Source organism: Meles meles, chromosome 11 (assembly GCF_922984935.1).
Source record: "Meles meles chromosome 11, mMelMel3.1 paternal haplotype, whole genome shotgun sequence".
In the NCBI taxonomy this organism is placed as follows: domain Eukaryota; kingdom Metazoa; phylum Chordata; class Mammalia; order Carnivora; family Mustelidae; genus Meles; species Meles meles.
In genome coordinates this window covers 91,101,041-91,122,175 of record NC_060076.1, presented here as the reverse complement: position 1 = coordinate 91,122,175, position 21,135 = coordinate 91,101,041, and the positions used below count along the sequence as shown (strand labels likewise).

The 21,135-nt window shown below is 48.6% G+C and overlaps 1 protein-coding gene across 3 annotated transcripts in view; it reads right to left on the bottom strand.

Annotated features, from left to right (window-relative positions):
- Positions 1-8,712: 8,712 nt before the first annotated feature.
- The window catches only part of VLDLR (very low density lipoprotein receptor), a 29,602-nt gene continuing 17,179 nt past the window's right edge, over positions 8,713-21,135 (bottom strand). The window contains exons 4-19 of one of the 3 annotated variants that reach the window (XM_046023197.1): positions 20,957-21,079; positions 18,871-19,242; positions 18,650-18,772; positions 18,439-18,561; positions 17,864-17,983; positions 17,617-17,742; positions 16,421-16,592; positions 15,747-15,965; positions 14,802-14,920; positions 14,095-14,234; positions 13,645-13,786; positions 12,683-12,829; positions 11,726-11,809; positions 11,299-11,379; positions 10,271-10,440; positions 8,713-9,362 (exon numbers count right to left, since the gene is read on the bottom strand). In XM_046023197.1, coding sequence (XP_045879153.1) covers positions 9,327-9,362; positions 10,271-10,440; positions 11,299-11,379; positions 11,726-11,809; positions 12,683-12,829; positions 13,645-13,786; positions 14,095-14,234; positions 14,802-14,920; positions 15,747-15,965; positions 16,421-16,592; positions 17,617-17,742; positions 17,864-17,983; positions 18,439-18,561; positions 18,650-18,772; positions 18,871-19,242; positions 20,957-21,079 — 2,297 coding nt within the window. In that variant the 3' untranslated portion in view covers positions 8,713-9,326. The remainder of the gene's footprint in view (positions 9,363-10,270; positions 10,441-11,298; positions 11,380-11,725; positions 11,810-12,682; positions 12,830-13,644; positions 13,787-14,094; positions 14,235-14,801; positions 14,921-15,746; positions 15,966-16,420; positions 16,593-17,616; positions 17,743-17,863; positions 17,984-18,438; positions 18,562-18,649; positions 18,773-18,870; positions 19,243-20,956; positions 21,080-21,135) is intronic. The other 2 variants (XM_046023195.1, XM_046023196.1) reach the window with 2 other exon arrangements.

The window sequence follows — 21,135 nt, the reverse complement described above, 5'->3', positions numbered from 1 at the left end:
CACGTCAAGTCCAGACCTAGGACTGGGCTTCCTTCTGGGACTTTGATCAAAAGCCAGTCATACCAGCTCTCGGGGTGCCGTACACTCAGCCAAAGCACTGGAGAGGAAAGAACCCTGAGCGCACGGAGAATGGGACTGGTCCACCGTCTCAGAGGACACATTCCTGTCATCCACCAGCTCGAGACCCAGGGTCCACTGTGTGTGCGCCGCCTTGCTCCTTCCCAGCACCTCCCCACCCCCGACCCTCGCCCTCTCTCCTTGGGGTGCGGTGCCATTCAGCCCTCTGTATCCCACTCCCTGGACTCAGTCCGGCGCTCTCTTGGCAAATCCAAAGGTTTTCCTTTTCTTGTGGCAATATAGAAATTTCCCTTCCAGGGGCATGGGCAGCCCTCCCACCAGGGCAAAAGGAGCTACATACAGTAGGTTTGGGTATTAAGTAATCTTTTTCCAGCCCAGTTTCCTTGGATTTCTGAGCGAACATGGGGTTCTGGGCCAGCTGGTTGGCCAATTCTGGCAAACCGCACGATTAATTGGGCCCATTGAAATCTTACCTGCCTCCTAATGGAGACAGTTCGCAGAGGGCCGGAGCACGGTGCCGGCTGCAGGGGATGGAGAAGCGAGGGGAAATGCACGTAGCCTCTCTCCTCAGCCTTCTCTCAGGAGGGTCCCAGATCCCCAGATACAGAAGCTTTTGCTTTTCTCTCCTGAACGGAAGCAGGTACTGGGGTTGACGTCTGAGAAGAGGCTGCTTTTTCTGTTTAAAGCTGTTTGTTCGTATTTGGCTTCTGTGCTGTGATGTGCCTGGGTGCCGTTCAGAACCTTACCTCACTTCTAATTCATTAAAAAAAAAAAAAAAAAAAAAAAAGCCCTTTCCTCAATTTTTTGAGTTCTAGGAGGCTCTTACTTTCCGAAACAGTGTTCTCTTTTGTTTTTTTATACTAAAGGCTCACAAGCTGTTGCTGAATTCCAAGGCTTCCGAAGAGAGTGAATGTTACTCTGTGGCTGACTTGGGTGTGGTCTGGTGAACCGGGGTCTTCTCGCTGGGTTAACTCCAGGCAGACATGTTCTGCTTCCCCAGCTGGGGCCTGTGACCAGCTTAATCAGGAAATTACCAGACTCTATGACCTTGGGGTCTCTTTGAACCCAGGACCCTAAAGTTTCTTAGGGAAAATGGTTTGGATAATTCTCCAATGTCTTTAAGGAGAAGGGAGGTAATATAGGAAATAGACAGTGGTTGGATAGAGGAAAAAGTCTTGGTCCTGTCTAAAGCCATTATACGTGTATACGTACGTGTGTGTTGTGTGTGTGTGTGTGTGTGTGGTGTTGCCTGTAGAAAATATGCGTCTAGACGACACGACTTCAGAGCTGGCACAGACGTCTGTACTGGAATGACTCTGCCCAGATGTGTACCTGGACAGGCTCTATCTTGAACGTAGGAAAGAGCTCCCTTTGGATGGGGGAAGGCTCGCACTTGTGTGGACTGGGAATTACCGTCCAGGTTCTTCTTTCCTTCTAGATTCAGACATCCTTTGTTAGGGAGGAGAAGGGTGGCTTTCTTCCTGGCTTCCAAGCAGCCTTGTGGAGTTTTCCCACCAGTGCTGGGCTCGGGCCTGTCATCCCTGCCTAGTCTGAGGGCAGCCTAGCGGATACCCTATAGATGGCGAGCACAGCTGAGGTAGGAAACAGCTCCGTTCTCCTGAATGAGCAGACCGTCTATCCCGACCCACTGGCCACTCCTGGAGAATGCTTGGGCATGCGCCTGCCTGGCATGACAGGCCAGAGGTGGAGGAGAGCTGTCTTGCCTCCCCACCAGCCCAGCCCCAGTCATGGTCATCCACCCCGTGCGATAGTCAACTGATATATTTCCCTGTTTTCACCTTGCATCCCTGCAGTCTACCGCCAGCAAAGCAGTCAGCATGATTCTTTTTTTTTTTTTTAAAGATTTTATTTATTTACTTGACAGAAAGAGATCACAAGTAGGCAGAGAGGCAGGCAGAGAGAGAGAGAGGGAAGCAGGCCCCTTGTTGAGCAGAGAGCCCGATGCGGGACTCGATCCCAGGACCCTGAGATCATGACCTGAGCCGAAGGCAGCAGCTTAACCCACTGAGCCACCCAGGCGCCCCCAGCATGATTCTTTCAAGACGGGAAGTCATTCTGTTGCTCCCGAACCCTCTACAGATATCGCATCACATATAATCCTAAATCCCTAACCACCACCCTTGACATCTACGTCACTCGGTCTTTACTCCTCTCTCCTCCTTCTCTGCCACGGCCACTCCCAGCTAGGCGGCTGCCTTGCTTTGTGATGGAGGAACGAAGCATGTTCTGCCTCCAGACTTCCACCCCTGCGGTGTCCTCAGCAGGCTCACTCCCACACTTTCTGGTCTGGGTTCTCTGCCCAAGTCACTTCCTTCGAGGGCTTCCTTGATGATGGCACCTAAAATAGCGCCTTCTACCATTCTCTATCCCCCACTCTTGTTCTGGTTTTCTTTGTAGCTCTTAGCACTGTCTGACATATTAAATGTCTGTTCTGTGCCCGAAGCTCAGCTAGAATGAGCAGGGGTGCCTGAGAAGGAATGCCAGTTTTTAACTGGTTACAGGAAGTCATCCGCCAGCATTTAGAATCTGTACTCAGGAAATCACAGGCCTATTCCTTTGGGGTCAGACCAAAAGGCAAATTTGCTTTTGGCTTCAAAAAACTAATCCTCAGCAAACTTCACATGTAAATGGGTGAATTTAAGAAAACCAGAGGGACTCTGGGTTTAAAAATACGGACTGTCCTCAGTCAACAGGTAGGCAAAAATGCCTCCGAAAGAGAGACGACAACATTAGTTAAATGTTCAGAGTCAAAATTGAGCGTCCTCCGTTTCCTAGATTGTAGGCACATCACATTTGCTGAGCATGTGGAATCCAAAAAGCATGCTAACCTGACCTTCTGGAGTGTACGAAGTTCAGCAGCTTCCTCATCTACTGATTAAATAGACTTGTCTGTATAATTGGTGACCTTGAATTTGAACCTATGCCCTTGGATCAGCAGAGGGTCTGCACACACAAGGCCCCCTGCCAAATTTACAGGTGCGGGAGGATTCCTCTTCATTTCTTGGAGTAAAAACAGATCGCCACATGCTAGCATTTTGTGGGGACACCGGAGGTGGGACACTGACAGGTGGGATTTAATGGGAGCGTGCAGACTAAAATCACATCTCCAAGAAAGCATAATAAAACATTTTAACTTTTTTTTTTTTTTTTAATGAGTCATGACTTTTGGGCACTAGAGAGGAAGGTAGGATTTATTTGAAAGAAGGAATTTATAGATGTTGCTTCTTTCTCTCATGAGAACCCTGTGCAGGGGGATATTCTGATTGCCATAGGAGGACAGGGCTTGTATCCCTGCATCACAGCTTACCTGTAATCTCAGCCAGTGAAGAAGTAGAGGGACACATCCAAGTTCACTGCCTTCCTGTTACTGTATGGCTGGTATTCACCCACCGTTTCACTCATTAAGCAAATCATTGCCTACTCATTAAGCAAAGACTCACCCTGGAGCTTTCCAAGATTTTTCTTTTCCTTTTTTTGACGGTTTCTCTTTCACTCAACTTCCTTTCCTCCCACACCTTCTGTGGATTTCCTGCACCAACCACGCAACGTGGTTCCAACAAGTGGGGCTACTGCTTGGACAAGTTTCAGAGGGATTATCGCTAAGGCTCACACACATTTAGGCTTCTCCTACATGAATTTCTTTTTTTTTTTTAAACTTTATTTTATTTTTTCAGTGTTCCAAGATTCGTTGTTTATGCACCGCACCCACTGCTCCATGCAATACGTCCCCTCCTTAATACCACCACCAGGCTGGCCCAACACTTACCCCCCTCCCCTCCAAAGCCCTCAGTTTGTTTCTCAGAGTCCACAGTCTCTCATGTCTTCCCTCCGATTTCCCCCAACTCACTTCTCTCCTCCCAATCTCCTATGTGAATTTCAACACAAAGCCATTAAGAACTGATGAGGGGAAAGTATCAAAATGATTTTACTGGCTTGTCAAGGCCTGTCTTGTCCTGCCTTTGGAGCTTCCTCCCTTTGGCCAGGAAGCGTGTTTTGGACTCTATCACCCGCAGGGAGCAGGGAGGAGCCTCTGGCCTCACATTGCCTGATAATAGTAGCTTCAGTTTGCCTTCCCTCCGTGGGAGGAGTGGACAGGAAGAGTATGGGATGGTGATGTTTTGGCTACCTCTAGCGAGACACTAACTGTACTTCTAAGTATGGCAGGAAAGGGACATCTCCCATCCTTTCGTCTTGACGAGTCCAGATCTAGATGACCTGAGCTATTTTCTAGAAAGGGGTGACTGAGCCATCTTCAGTGATTCAATTGCAAAGAGGAAAAATAATTTAAGGAAGAGCTTTTTGTGAAAAGTTGTGTAGAAAAAGGAAAGGCTTATGGCAGTCATCTCAAAAATAAACTTTTATTTAAGTTACATGTACAGTTCATTAATGAAAGAAAAGTGCTTATCTACAGGTCAGCAGGACTAGACACATTCCAACGTATGTTTCTAGAATTCTGAAGATCCTGAGCACGGTAGTGTGGTTGTAGGCTCTGGGCTCCTGAGGCATTGCGTGCCCTGAAATCACATTTTGGTAGCGAGTGACATTTTAAAAGGGGCCAGATAGTTTTTCAAAGCCAGTCATTTGGCGCGAAGAATTCTTTTCCCCTGCACATGTGTATAACTGAGAGATAAGCAGGTCTCAGGGGTCGATTCCAGAATAGCTAAGATCCATTTATCACTTGACCCAAGTCACAGTTCTCCCTGTCTTCTTGGGCACGTCTTTCCTTACGAGAGCTTTAGGATGGAGGACTGGTCGTGATACAGCCTGTTTCCCCAATATCTTTGTATACAGGAGGGATGTAGCATGTCCATCAGCTCCATCAGGGGATCTTCTTTTACTCTGCAATCCAGTAGTCTACTTCTACTTCACAAAGAAAACAGTTCTGGAACTTCTGGCATCTCGAGGCATGGGCACAGAACCAACAACGTTCTTCTGCGCCGACCTGATGTAGTGCTGGTGTTAGTCTTTCAGTGAGCCGCCATATTGGATGCCAGCCATTGAAGGCATCTGAGACACAGGGAGACTGCTGAAGGACGCTTCCATCAGTAGTGAAGGGGACTCCGCAAACATGTGGTGTGATGTCCAGCTTAACCTTTACACAGCTCTGCCTCCTTTTCTGAGAGGTAGCGGCAGTAAGCACGTAGGGTTTGGAATCCCCATGCCATCTGTGGTCTCATTTTTCACATCTAGAAAATGAAGACACTTACCTATTTGGGTTGTTGTGAAGATAAAATAAAATACACGCCAGCATTTATTTAGCACACTATTAAACTATTAAGAAATTAAGGGAGATTTGAGATGCTTTAGCTGCCATCCAAAGACTTTGTAGGCCACCAAATATTTGTTTCCATGTTCCAGGCAGTAAAGTCAAAGGTTGGGACAGAAACACACCGGCTACATATCTAGGGTTTAAATCATGTAACCCTTGAACCTTTTTTTTTTTTAACCATATAAAGGTGATGTCACTACCTGAATGTCACACTGAGATCCTATCAGACAGGTGTAGCGGAAAACCCTTGGGACAAGGTCTAATGCATGCTACGCTCAATAATGAGTCAGGTTACTGTAACTCTCACTGGTAAAGTCACATGCCAGTTTCTAGGTCGTGCCACAATGAATACAGAGAGAGGCATGGCCTGGAGAGTGATCTCCAGCAGTTAAGACTTGCTTTGGACCCACTAGATGCCAGACACCGGGCTGAGCACTTGTCTGCGTTCTCCTTAACCCTCGCTGCAGCACGGCAACACAGTCCCCATCAGGTCCATTTACTGAGGGGATCAGGAGCTTGCCCAAGCTACCACATCAAGCCTGACACCAGAGTCCATGCTTGGGAACTTCCTTGCTGATAATCTCACTTGCCCCATAAGCACAATGAAAAAGAAAACTATCGACAGGCCCAGGGTCCCCTGAAGAGCCTGCACCCCACCTTCAGCCTGTTTGGTGCTGGCTTCTACAACCCTGGGTGGAAGGTTTATAGGGCTTAATAACTGTGGACCCCCACTGAAAACTCTCATTCAGCTTTTGATCTATGAGAGCAGACAAGGGTGGTGTATGCACAAAAACGTCCCCTATATTTGGAAACAAGGTATATTTGAAGACTTTTCTACTTCTGTGTATTCCTGAACTTCCACAGTTTAGGTCCATGGTGAACACAGAATTCCAAAATTTTCCCAAGAGTCAGGCTGGATCCTTGATGATGAAACTGAGGAGCTCAAATTGAGTGATCAAGACTAGCAGGTTGTATTCTAAATTCTTGGACGTAAGTTATCAGAGCAAAAGTGCGTATGCCTCTTGTAAGTTTCCCTGCTGCTGAAATCAAGGATTCCAGCTTCTGTTTGGGGTCTTCACTAGGTACGAATTCTAGGAAATTCCTCGAGTCACGCTCCATGACACAGAATGCTCCCCCAGAATCTTTTGCTTTGGGGGTGAGGATAGTTAAAAGGTGTACTTCAGTTCTCCCATTTCTCAGTGTTAAACTAAAGAGTTAGTTCTTTAATTGTCCTATGGCTTTGCTATTCAAAGCCTGTCTTGTCGTTTTTTTCTTTTTTTTTGAGAAGGGCTATCTGACTTCCAAAGATACAAGGAACATAAGTAGGTGCCAAAGTTGAAGTCTCTGTCTCTTTCTTTTTCGCCTTGTGTTCATCAAGACTAGAACACCATAGGCTCAAGGATGATGCCACGGGTCAAATTTAGCTGTAAAAATGTCTTCAGGGAGCTGGGATTCTTTTTTGCCAAATAGATAGCTTGTAAATGTCACTTAACAGTTTGGACTCAGGGACTCGGCAGGATTTCTTTACCAGGTGTCACAAATTTGTGTACTCATCTTTTATCAAACTTTGTAGGAATTCCTAAAGTCCCTGGAGGACCCACTTTCAGTGACTTTGTATAACACATTTAACCAAACACCCTCTTTTAGTCTTAGACAAGCTTCCTATTCTACCTCTTAACCAATTCTCATCTTCTCTAGTAAACTCTACAGATACAACAAATTTATACCTGTATGTTTCATGTAGGATTCTCATAGTTATTATTTGGATACTGAAGCCCAAGGCTGTAGTTCATCATGAACTATTAGTACATGCTGAATTAACTAGTCGTCTTACCTGTTCTGATTTCAGTAGAAATATCTAGTTACTTGATTTTTTCAACTCTTCAGATAGAGTTTCTGTTCTTAGCTACTTGGTATAGGGCAAGATCAAAGAAGGAAATACTTGAGACTCTTTGAAGGTTGGAGAGTGGGACCTAGAACTTAAAAGAACACAGCAGGGGCTGGAATCTAAGAGAAGATGGTAGAGAATAATGCTTGGTTTTATTCTTAAAAACTATGGCTTTGGGCCTTGACATTAATACTATACAGTCCTTGTAATGGGGGAATGCACTGCTATCTTCAAGCTTCCTAGGTGGGAACTCTGTGTTACTCCAATTAAAAAAAGAAATAGGTGGGTTTTGTTTCAGAGCAGGGGGTCAAAGTACTAGTCAACCAAATGGCCTTCAGAGTTGAGATTCAATGAACATGAACCTACTTACCACACGGGCACTTCTGATACCCTGTATCAGCAGGCCACAACCTGTTTCGTGTAATGACTTTTTGAAAAGGAAGCAAAAGGGGGACAACATAGAGCCCTTCCTTCACAGCTATACGCCCGACTTGCACACGCTGCCCCCCAACCCCCAAAAAACCGAAACCATGCCTATTCTTTCACTTTCATCCATTTGACCAAAATCACAGCAGGGTATTTTGTGAAACAATATGGCAGAAGCAACTTCCTCTAAGATCATTGGTCTCCACCACAAGCAAGGTGTCAACTGCCTTACTTACATTCCACGCCCAAGCAGAATAGGAGTCACCCACCCAACCATCTGGTTACTCAGAAGATCTCTTCATCCTTTTGATCCTGCATGGGTCAGTGAGTCCCAAGAGGAGTCACATCTACAGCAGAATCCCTATCCCCTCTCGTTGAAATTAAAGCATCTTCCCAGGGCTCCAAATCTCATGTCTTCCCTTGTTTGCTCACATCCCGAGATTTTAGGGAAAGGCGGTAATGGCCAATCTGATGGAAAACTTATTTAAAGCCCTGTGCTCCTATTTCTTCTACCCAGATTTCTTATCTATTCTTCATACTAAGAGTTTCAGACATTGTCCACAGAAGGATCGCATGCCAGCCAGACTGAAAAATGGGAAGCTACTACAGATTTTCCATGAAATTTCCATTTCTATGAAATTTCCGCTGTCCTGGAGCTATATATAATGACAGAACATGGAAAACAGAGACTTAGGAATGAAGAAGCAGAATGGCTAGAAATCTTAGCATGGGTTTCTAGGTCAGGAAACAAATGAGTCAGAAAAGGAACTTGCCTCTCAATTCCTCCTAGAGGAATTCTAGGTACAGGCTAAGCTAGCTTCTTTAACCAAAAATAAATATTTCAGGAGCGAATATTAAATGGTACTTTGTTCTTTTAGTACTTGGTTCTAAGAGAAACTAGCCAATTTCTAGGCCTAGTTATGCAACATCAAGGTCTGTCTTATCTAGCTCACATACTTAGAATGACTTAGAATGCTTGCTACTACTCAGGCCATCGACAGAAGTTTATCCTGGAGGAATAGGCAGAAACCATGGTTAAGCTGCTTGGTTTAATTGTTTTAGCACTTGAAAAAGAAATGTACAGTAGTTTGAACACTCAGTCTTTACTAACCTCCACGGAGGTCAAAGATTTCATTCATACGTACAAAATTAGTTTACAAATTTTTTGGCAATTTCATCTTAGTAACCCGTTTTATCCTATTGCCATTGTCCCAACCATTGAAAAAGTTTACAATAATTTACATAGAAATATTTTCAAAGTGCTTAAGAATAGTGATTGTTCTCTGGGATATTTACAGATGGCCTATACGACGTCTGTACAGATGGTGTACGCTTATAGCACAAGGGTCATTGCTGGACTATGGCTTTCTAGGGAAAGTGCATATTTGGCCAGATGTGGCAATACTGTCTAGAAACTCAAGGTTAGATACTTGGTAACCATATCCAAAGCTGAAGTAGAATGTGGACAGGAATATTGACAAAAGTAATATAAAAATGGTCAAGTATACAAGCTTGATCCACGTAAAGACATCTTGATGTTCTTCCAGAATGGAGGAAGAAAGACTTCAGGTGCTGGCTCGGTTACCATTTCGAAGTGGAGGGTTATTGGTTTTAGACCTCAGAGGTCCAGACTCGTCTCTGAAGTCAAGCTAGGTCATCGTCTGTGCTTACAACTGATATCTGTGGAAGAGAAAAAGTACAGGATGAGCTCGGTGACCATTCACGGGTAATGGGAACTCCAGTCTCCCAAATGGACCTTGCTTCTGGGTTGGTCATCCAAAGACCAAAGGGACAGGGAAGGGAAGTCAGATCTAGAGCAGTACTGCGTTGTGTCACTGATGCATTTTCACTTGAATTCAATGGTATCTACTTGGGGGGGGGGGGGGGGAGAGAAAATCCTGGAGCTGATGCTGCCATTCCACCGAATGATCTTAAATCCTGGAGAAAAATGGGGAAAGACCCATGCGGGCCATGAATGGACCACTGTTCTTTGTTTCACCAGACAGCTTGAGAGGGAGTGCTGAGCTCTTGGTTTTTTCAGACTGTTCCCTAAGGGAAGGCCAAATACTCCAGTTGGGTTTCAACTGAAGAACAGGGGACGAACTCTCCTGCCGAAAGGAAGTGAGCTACAGTGGGCAGGATAGGCCACTTTCAAGCATTTGGTAATGATGGCTCACGGAATCTTGATCAGTACACTGACTTGAAGCCAACTCCCCTGTACAGGAGGATATGCAAACCTATATGCAAACTTTTAAGTGTCCAGGAGATAGCTGACTTGACAGTCGAAGTAGGAGCCACTTGGTTCCTCCTATTATTCACACATAATTTCTATAACCAAAAATATCTCCAATAGTATAGTGGTGACCTTAGGTTGACTTACTTGTCATTCTGGGACAGATGCTTATCAACTGACTGACACGTGTCCCAACAGGCTAGACTGTCTAATCTCCAGGGTGGTAGATTTATTTGGTGGCTCTGTGATCCTAATGGCTCTTCCTAGCCCAAGAAGCTATAGCTTGAGTTAGTAGTCTCCTTTCCAGAACGTTCTTCTGCAAGCCAGAGTGTATCAAGACCCGAAGCTGACTTACTGCTGGGTACGTGTGTCCAACAGAAGCACTGTGTCTCCCAATGTCGATTGACAGGTCCTCTTCGGTAGTCTTCAAGTACACAGGATTGTCAAAGTTCATGCTTTTCATGTTCTTGTGCTGCCAATTTCGCCACATCAAGTAGCCGCCTACTGCTGCCATTGCCAAGAGCACTGAGAAAAAGTGAGAAGGTTGACTAAGCAGGGTCTAGTCTCAAAACATACAAAAAGAGGTCATGGTCAGGAATCCATGAGACTTGACATCAATAAGTATTTCATGTTGTAGGAAGCCAGCGTAACTAGGTGTTAAACTATAAATGGGCCAGGAGCTTAAAACAAGTTCAGACCTGTGGTCAAGTATTGTTCTGTGGCCTGGTGCTAAACTCAACAGTGTCCCTTTGGGTGAGTGTAGAGTCCCGGGCCCCAGTACAGGCCAACTGAATGAAAATTTCAGAAGTTTCTGGAGAGCTTTTCAAATGCCCCCCCCCCCCCCCCCCGCCCGCCAGGTGCATTAGTGAAGTTCTTGGACTCCAGTCTTCCAGGACAAAGTGGCCGTTACAGCACAGGGCCTTAGAATCCCCATTGCCCAGTAACCGCTCTAGAGGTTCTTTCCCCTGGGTTTGAGGATTCTTTCCTACTTTTAATTTACCCTCTGCAAGTCCTACAACTCCTCAAGAAAGCATTGAAGCACTTGAGTGTCTCCTCTGTAGGAGGCATTCTACACCTTTCTAAGGGGAAGAGAACAGTGCTCTTTACCTAAAGGAATGTACTGAGTCAGACTAAACACCCTGGTCTAGAGTGTAGTCGGCACCTTTCGTGTAATACGTGAGCGTTTATCACTGCACCTCACGGTGCCAAGGATGCCACCAAAGAGCAAGGTTTGGACTCAACTCCATGCCAGGCTGGGGAGGGGGCGAACGTAATCAGGGTCACGGACCCTGTGACCGTGGGAGCGGAGTCTCTAGATGGATTCGAGACGCCCGTCGGCTGGGCATCTAGCAAGTCTATCCAGATATGTGGGGAGGTACTTACAGAGAGGAAGGATGGCCCAGGCTGCAGAAGTGCCTCTCGGGGGGACAGTGGCCTCAGATACTGCTGTGGTCACATTGATCCCTATAGGAGAATGAAAGAAGTCCATGTAGACAGATATGAATTCAGAGTTAGAAACGGACCCATCCGATTGAGCACCTCATGCCCCTGGCACCCATGACTGCGGGTCATGGCACAACCAGTCCAGAAGGATTGGAGAGTCACATGCTCAAACAGCGTTTCTAGTAGAAACCTTCGTTAAGTCGGGTCAGACGAAGAATGTCAGACTTTCGGGCTTTGGAGCTGAAGTGTAGGTCACCAGCTAGGGGAAGAGCTAGTGGTCGCAGGGCTGCATGAATTACTGAAGCAATAAATACAGAAAGTGTGGCCGTTAGTTGAGATTCACAGTGTGCAGTACTGGTCCCAGTACCTCCAGGAACTAGTCCACTAGTTGGTGAAATTTCTGTTGTGTGGATCCCTCTTGTCTCACTGTAAGTCACAGGGGTGGCAGAACCTGAATTACAGAGACCGAGAACCTGGTTAAGGCCAAGGTTCCGGGGCGGCTAGCAGTTTCATCCAGAGAAACCACTCGACAGGTTATGTCAACCCACGGGAAACAGACAGATCACTGCTGAGCTAAGTTGCGTGCTCAGAGCCGAAAGGAAGTCTTCATGCAAAACCAGAGACACACGAGATTTGGGACCGAACAGTGAGCATGTGGAATCTGACAATTCAAAAAGGTGCACGGCCACGATTACCCCTCCTGGCACCGTCCTGGAAGTTACCAGAAATGCTCTCAACAACAGAGGATCAGACACACAGTCTTACTGTCAGATGGTCTCAGCAATTACTTCCTCAGTAAACCGAGCTCATCCCTGCAGGGACGCTGCATTAAGCTAATAAAAACCTCACCGAGGAGCTCCTTGCTCACAACAGGGGTGTTTAATTGGCCACTCAATCAAAAGCTAAGAACAGAAGATGAAAATCAAGGTGGCTTTAAGTGTGAGTTTAGGACGGTGTCGCCCATGGGGGCCATAAGGCTTCCTGTACCCGTGGCCCCTCTCGCTCTGGAGGAGAAACACTAAGACTTCAATTTTCTGCACGTCGGCCAGCTCAGTGCTGTTGCGGGACTTGCCGGGACACGTCAGGCGGGTCCCGTTCACACTGTGGTCACCTACTGACTCCCCAGTGCCCCAGTGGGTGAGAAGTAGTTGGGAAGGAATGACGGCAACAGCCTGGCCAGAAATGGCAGCAGATACGCTCTCAAGTCTATTCCAAGCATCGGTGAAAGCAGAATTCTTAACATCTGGGCTAGTTTTTCGGCTAGTGCCTTGCCCTTCTGCCTGTCGTTAGGCCCTGCTTGTGGCCGAAAAGTAAAAAGCCTTACTGTGGCACTCCCGGCCGTTCTCCTCCAGACTGTACCCATTGGGACAGGAACAGGTGTACTTCGGAGAGTGATCGTTAATCTGCGGGGCCGGCAGGCATAGGTATTCACAGCCTCCATTCGGCATGTCCTCTTCACACCAGTTTTTACCTGTTCGGAGATAAAAGTCCTTTAAAAGAGGGATTCTGGTGCCTACTGTACATAAAGCCCTCTTCTAGATGCTGGAGACACGAGTCCTTGTCCCCAGGGAGATGACGCTTGTCTCCTCTGTCCAACCTTCAAGTTCAGTACAATGAAGAAGTACAGGGACAGGCAACATGCCCTCAGGATACCACAGACCCAAAGAAATTTCTGGAAAGCGGCATCGGGATGATGCCTGGAATAGGGGTGGGGTGAGGGGGCAGGAGGCACCCATTACGGACCCAAAGCTTAGAGTGAAGACTCAGGGGAAGGAGAAGAGCACGTCCTCCTTGGTCTTCACTTGGCCTTGCAGAACCCAACCAGAGGGAGGCTGACGGGTTTCCTTTAGAAAGAACCAGTCAAGTAGTTCGAGCAGGAGCTGGTGTGACCGGATAGATGGGTTTGGGGATCTACACAGAAGATGTGTCATGAGCGGGAGGTATGGAAAGCTTGTGGCACAAAAGCTCCTTGGGAGGATAGTGCAAGAGTCTGCGTACAAGGGAATCAAGTCCAGGAGGTATGGAAAAGGCTGGAATAAAAGACTGCTTGGGGGTGGGAAGGGAGAGCCGAAGTTCTGAAAGCTCTTTCACTAGGAAGTCAGAAATGCAAACAAAACAAAACGAAAAACCATGTTTGATGTGTTTGAGGTAGGGGACTGGTGGGAAGAGTCCTGTTGTAGGGCAGGATGACATGTTAAAGAGCTCCTGGTAGCCCGGCAGGTACTAGGCCGTGCTGCTGTCCCTACAGCGGCCTTATGGATGGAGGGCTGTGCTTGTCCCCGTTACCTGATGGCTGCACGAGTTCGTGATACACAATGATGTCTTGGGCATCGTTAAGGTTGTTGACCAGAGTGGCCAGCTCTGACCCAGTGAATTTATTGGCGCCATAGACGGCTTCGTTTTCTCCATCTATCCAGTAGACACGATCCTAAAACAGAACCCCCAGATTAGCGGGATTAACACAAGTCCGTATCTAAGGTCATCCTTCCTGGCTGGCAATGTCATGGCGCAAACTTATTGCACATCGGTCTGGGAGGTTAGATGTCACACCACTGGAGATGCAAGTTCAGGCTTCTTCGAGTGAGCATTGACTTTACCCCATGTCTGAGGTGAAAGCAGTTTCTGGGGTCATGCTCCTCTGCCCCCCTCCCTCCTTGTCCCACACCTGTCCTGTCCTTTCTCCCCGGAGGCGCTCTAGTAACCCAGAGGTAGGTGCTTGGAGCTAACACATCTCACCTCAAATATGGTCAGCGCGAGAGGGTGAGCTAGGAACTCCAGAGACCTGAGGACAATCCTGCGATCTTGGCCATTCAAGTCCACACTGGACAACATGTGCAACTTGGAGTCAAGCCAGTAGAGACGACTCTTTATAAGGTCTGGGGAGGAAAAGAATGGTCAGCGCACGGGACGCCATCACCGCCCTGGTTTCCACTGAAAACATCCAGGGAATCCAATATTCTATTCTCATGGTTCCTTCTCCAGCACGGGTTCCTAAAGTGGTGGTGGGGGGTCCCACAAACCTTGTGAGGCAGCATGCGGGGTCTGGACCCACACTCCCAGGGGATTAAAGGAGCACCAGAGATTCTCCAAGGAGCTGACTTGAGAAATGGTGCTCACGTTAGAGAAGCGTTAAGAGAGGTGAGTGTGCTGTTCTTCCCGATGGATGAGAGTTCTTAAGGCCCGAGACACGTTGACTTTATATCCGGTATTAGGCCCAAATGGACGGAAAAGCTAGTAACGATAGAGCGTCTAATTTGTGAAAGCCCCAGCATTCGATCTGCACTGCTCAGTTCCTCTCATCCCAAATTCCTGCTATCGAGGAACCACGGGAGCTCGTCTGCTGTAGTCCAGAATAAACTATGGAGGGAAGCGAATGCTGTGGAGACCGGTGGCCAAGGTGGTGGCCACCTTGGTGGTAGCCAAGGAAGGGAGGGCAGACTTACCGAGTGTAATTCCATTAGGCCACTGGATGTCCACTGTCACCAGGGGCCGCCTATCAAATCCATTCATTCCTGCTTTTTCTATTTTAGCCGGTTCTCCCCAGTCTGACCAGTACACAAAGCTAGGAAGAATTAAATGAGAAAGAAGCCTCAGTGGTTTAGAAGGAATAAACTTGTAGTTTGAGATACACATTTAAACGACGACAGGAAAGCTCTGGAGACTGACAGTAACAGGTAACGGTCTAAATTACGTTCCGGATAAACAAAAGGTAACACTAAGAATCGACAAGCTCATCATGAACACTATTAATCTACGTAAGTGTGAGAATTATATTTCAACCCCAAGACGCAGGTTATATATTTCCTTTACAAAAGGCCAATTCTTTCAGAGGACTGAAAGTTGACTATATGTTACGCTTTATCGAGGGGGTTGGCTGACCGTTCTTGCGAGGATTGTGGGGGTCAGGTGTCATTGCCTGAGCCTCCGTCAACTTCCTAAGCTGCTTTTCTATAGCCTTTAGCACCCACATAGGGGAGCCTCTTGGTGAAATGTTGCTAGAGAGATCCATTTGCTTCCACTGGACTTTCAGACGACTTGGACATTTAGATGAAAGCCTTGAGGTAATTGAGCTACCAGAATCCTCACCACGCGTGCTAGTCCTTAGGTTGGGCAAAGCATTTGGACAAACATTAAAAATCACTTGCAGAGAAGCCGGTGGCCATAAGGGTTCAGACACCGCTTCTGTGTGTACGTCAAGTCAGACGTGTTTCCTTCACGTCAGTCAGCGCTCATCCTGCCGGGGGGGGGGGGGGGCTGGAAGAGTGTGGACTTGCTGGACCGTGAACTGGATAATTCTTTGTTGTGGGGAGCTATAAGTCTTGGGGTTTCAGTTCTGTCTCAGCCAGGAGGAACAGCAACCGAAAGGCTAGAAAAAACAGACTACACACCCAGACAGTGGGTCCAGAGCGAGGGAGGCGGGCTCCCGCAAGTCCGAGTTAAACAGGAACTTCCTCTTGGTTCCATCCAAGGTAGCTACTGAAATAGTCTTAGAAGCCACATCAGTCCAGTAGATGGTTTTGTACACCCAATCAACAGCGATGGCTGCAGGATTATAGACATTGTCGATCATTTTAACATGTCTACCAACCTTGTCATCAACTGAGGCACTGAAACAGAATAGGTCACAAGACATTTAAGAGTTTGACACCACCAGAGCCTGGAGAATGGGCTTGCTGTTTACAAAATGGTCAACAACTTTGTGCAGAAGAAACTCGAGTCACACCATAGCTCACCCCTCACATCATTTAACCATGCTTCTTACTGATCCTAAATAACAGTGTCCATTATTGAGTTGCTGGGAGGTACTTGATAAGCAGGACTGACACACTGCTAAGTGAGATGTCCTTTCCTATACTCCTACAGCTACGGACACCTTGTACTCCATACACCATTGTTAGTCTCTAATGAGGAACTGATAGTAACTTAATAGTTGAAGAATCAATCAGTGTCCAGATTTAAGAGTCCCAGCTAATTAGATGCTAGTGTGGAGCTAGAAATTCCTCCAAGCCTTCACAAAGACCAAGGGCTTAGGCTGAGAGGCTAAGCAGAGAACTGAAGTTACCTGAAGATGGCCTTCTGACTTAGATCAGCCCAGAACAGTTTCTGAGCCCCAATGTCGGCATCAAGCGCTACAGTGTTTCTAAGCTGTTCCACTAGTTGGATATATTCCTTCCTCTCCAAGCCAATCTTCCGGATGTCTCTTCGATTTGTGAAGATCAGGCTTGGCTCTTTGCCTGCAAGACAGGAGTCAGGTTCGTTGAGTGTCCCTGTAAGAAGGCAAGGTCCTTCTAATTCAGGAGGGAGCACTTAAAAAGGAAAGGCACAGCCCAACATCTGAGGAGTAGGCTAGCTGCAGTCTGTGCCCCTGGGGCACTCTAAGCACCTCCCACTGTTCAAGAAGGCAGTCCTGCGGAAACAGCACTCAAAAGTAGGTTGGAGGATCAGCCGGGAACAGTCTCTGAGCAGCTCTTGACTAAGTTACTTCCTGGGATTGCATTCAAGTTTTGGAAGCAGGAAGTAAGTGAACCTGGTAGGCATTCACGGTATCATACGCAAAAGAAACTGACCAAGGCAGGTGTCCGGCGAAATGCTTTTTTTGTGATACTGCACTGGGAGGTAAGTAGCACTGATCTCAAGAACAGACAGTCCCGGACTTGGGATGAGTCGATTTAGGATTTTTCAACTTTATGATGGTACAAAAGCAGTTTGCTTTCGTAGAAACCACACATCGAATTCAGAGTTGGGATCTTTTCCCAGGCCAGGGACACGTGCTACCATCCTCTCTTGTGATCGTCTCTCACGATGCTGGGCAGTAGCAGCGAGCCGAAGCTCCTTGCAGCCCCATGATCACAGGGACGTGAGTCCCGAGGCGCTGACACCCATCTGTACCTATACAGCCATTCGGCTTCTCCCTTTCAGTACGGTACTCGGTAAGTTACATGAGACATTCCATACTTGATGGGCTTTGTGTTAGATGACGTTGCCCAGCTATGCGCTGATGTTAAGAGTTCTGAGTGTATTGAAGGCAGGCTTAGCTAAACCGTGGTATTTGGTAGGCTGGGTATATTAAATGCATTTTTGACTTGGGATATTTTCAACTTACAACGGGTTTATTGGGTTGTGACCCCATCCTAAGTCAGGGGGGAGCTGTACTACTTTAATTCTGTAATTGAGCTGACTCTTGGGGTCAGTGGCTGTGCGTGTTGTAAGCGCTGACTCCTGAAGGGACCAGAGCAACAGCAGTCCAAGTCCATTTACCTACTGCCTTGCACACGCCAGTGGCAAGATCCATCTGGTAGCCCCGACTGCATTCACACTTGTAACCGCCTTTTAGGTTGATACAAATTTGGCTGCAGATTCCCGGGTTTTGGCATTCATCAATATCTAGGAGGGAAATTAGGATTAGTCTTTTGTGCCTAGATGACCTACAGCAAGATACCGTCCTTTCCGCGCTTCTCCCCGCCCCCCTCACCCCCCCAGGGCTGAGGCTCCCTCCCGGACTAACCTCCGCAGATTTTCTTATCTATCAGTTCAAACCCAGCTGCGCAGTCACATTCGTAGCCTATCACGAGGTCTTTGCAGATGTGAGAACAGCCGCCATTATTAACCAAGCATTCGTTTACATCTGGAAGAAAAAGGGACCAGAGTTACCCCGTAGCTTATTTCAAATCGATTTTTGCCCCTGTTAACGTTTAAACTCTGGGCTTTTTGCGATAACTTATCTAGATAGTCTGGTCAAACCCATGACTTTCCTAAGGTCTAATAATTTGCTTTTAAGATACGCATCTCAGAGTGTTTGGGGGAAGAGTAAACCCCGTCTGCTTGGCAGGTTACCAGCTGGCTGAGTCGTAGGAGTCAAGTGTCCTACAGCTGATCAGTTATCTTTAAGGAGGTGAAGCTGTGAGCCAGTTTGTGACTGCTTCAACTCTGAAGGCATAAAAATGCCACTCTGAAGCCCAACCACAGAACTCGGTTCCTTAGAAGGGGTGTGACAGGCCCTGCGCGAGGTCCCCACGGCATTAGCTAGGGGCAATGGGGTGAACCTTCCCCACTCTGTGCTCAGGCAAGCCCTCCACTTACGACATTCTTTCAGGGGCTCGTCACTCCAGTCCCTGCAGTCCTGCTCCTGGTTACATACTTTACCGATCTCTATGCACTCCCCGCTTCTGCACTTGAACTTGCCAGGGCCCAAGCACTGATTGACTACAAGGAGAAACACAAAAGCGAAGAGTCCATTGGTGGGGCTGCCCCAGCCGTCCTCTGACTCCCTCCCCCAGGAGGAGCCCCTCACCGTTTTTGCAGTTGACCTCGTCAGAGCCGTCCACGCAGTCCCGGATGCCGTTGCACTGCCTGCTGCCGTGGATGCAGCTCCCGTCCTCGCACTCGAACTGGTCAGGGCGGCAGGTGCGCGAAGCTGCGGTGGGGGCGGGGGAGGAAGGGGGAGGGTCAGCCACACGGTCCAGGCGGACCCCCGCAGCGGGCCCGGAGCGGACCGCTGAGAAGGCTACTTACGACAGTTGACCTCGTCACTGCCGTCTTTGCAGTCGGGGTCCCCATCGCAGCGCCACTTTTTGTGGATGCACTCGCCGGAGCCGCACTGGGTCTCGCTGGCCGGGCACTTGGCGTGCATCACGGGCTGGCGGCCGCACTGCTCCAGGGACTCGTCGGACTGGTCGGAGCAGTCGGCGTCGTCGTCGCACACCCAGCTGAGGGGGATGCAGGACGAGGTGCCGCACTGGAACTCGTGCGCGCTGCACGTGGGGGGCGCGCACGCCAGCTCGTCGCTGCCGTCGCTGCAGTCGTCCTGGCCGTTGCAGACGAAATTCCTGGAGATGCAGCGGCCGCTGGAGCAGGTGAACTCGTCGGGGCTGCACGTAATGTTGCCTGCAGCGGGGAGAGGGCAGACCCCGCTGAGCCCGCGTGGGACTAGTCCTGGCTTCCCGACGCTCGCCCCACAGCGCGGTGCGCGGGGCCTCAACACGCCCCCTAGCCAGCTCTCCCAGCCTCACTTAAAAGCTAAGGCGGCATTCTGTTCGAATCGGAGCTCCTGGAGTACTTGCATGCAGTCTCAGTATGGACAAGACACCGCGGCTCTCGAGTAAGAAGGGGAAGAAAGGACCAAGAGAACAGCTGAAGGCTTAGAAGTTAATTTGAAGTGAGAACCACGACCGATTCCTAAAGGGACAGCGATGAAGAACTTCAACCTGACCGGGACATCCCATTCGGAGTGGCAAAGACTGAGCTACCTCTAAATGGACAGACAGCTCGTCGGTCCAGGTTACCAGCTGAGAACATCCCGTATCCGGCACGCAGGCCAACGTGGACTCCTCAGAAGCATTATGACACGATTAACCCAAACCAGCCATTATGTTACGCTGCCGTACGTGGTTCCTTCTCTGTTGGTCCCTCAAACCAGGATCAGGAATAACAGATCTTAAATATTTTCAAGTGTTAGAAAGTCACTGCTTGGGCTGGAATCTCTCTCAGTCCTCACCGCCCGATACGCGAATGATGATAAACCAGGCAGACCAGCCAGTTTGTACTCGGACTCAAATTCCTGCCGAATGAATCAAGGTCACAGTTTGCTGGTAATTCGGGTAGAGACCACGACTCTCTTGGGAAGCAAAGTCTCGGTTTAGGAGGGAGACACTTGGCAGCTCTGGGGCTTACCAATACACGCAGCTCAATTCTAAGATCGAACCGAAACTCATTGGACTAGGTGCAGTGGCATTGATGTCGGAAGTCGACTTCTCACGAGACTGGTGCTCGGAGTACAAGCATGCTCAGCTCGCTAGTACTCTGCTGCAGCGGGAGGCCCGTGCTTGTCCGCCCTGGGAGCTCTCGCTCTGGGAGCCCTATAAAAGGGCGGTAGCTTGAAAGAGCGCTCACAGCAATGTTTGTTCAACCCAGATAATTCCCAGGGCCTTGCCTGGAACGCGCGGCCCTTTATTACACATTTCCCAGGAACAGAAACATGAAAGCCTATGAAACAGAGCTCGTATTTACAGGCAGGAGCTATGAGGAGAGACCAGAAAGGACCATCGGCTGGGCAGGGTTTCCTCTGGGTCTCCGCTGGCAAGATGAGAGCTAACGCTTCGGGGCCAGGTTAACCTTTGGAGAGGCTCAAAGAGAATCTAGCTCGGAGGCAAGCGCAAGTTCCTCGTAGGCTACTCAGGTCATGTATTCCAAGAAGCAGACCCGCTTGAGACCTCGGCGTGAGCTTGCTGGCCCTAGTCCCCTTGCGGCTGTGCTGAGCCCATGTGAGGAAGGCCTGGGTCCCCCTGTCCTAACAGACACAGACGTCACACCGCTGTGGCTTCACTGACCTATGCTGGGTGGCAGTGCCCTGAACGACTTACCGTCTCCCGTCTATCTGCCTAGGAGGAACGCCAGAGCAGGCAGTAGCCAGTCACCGGGGCACTCCTGCCAGAGTTTTAGGGCAGTAACGAAGGCCAAGCAGCTGAGCGCACAGCGAAGTCACCGAAAAGCGAGTCACCGGAACCGCATCTTCACACTCGAGGGAGCTTCTCCCCCTGCCCACCCTTCTCCTTGAGCAAAAGGGTCTCGGGGATAAGCCACTCGACGCCAGTCTTCTTACCACAGTTCTCTTCGTCTTCGCCACTGTCACAGTCATTTTCGCCATCACACCGCCAGGACACGGGGATACACTGAGTGGACCGGGCGCCACAGCTGATTTCGTTTATGCGGCATGTTCTCATATCTGTTGATGATACACAGTCTCAAAAGAGCCTCCCCCACGCCTCCGTGCCACACAGC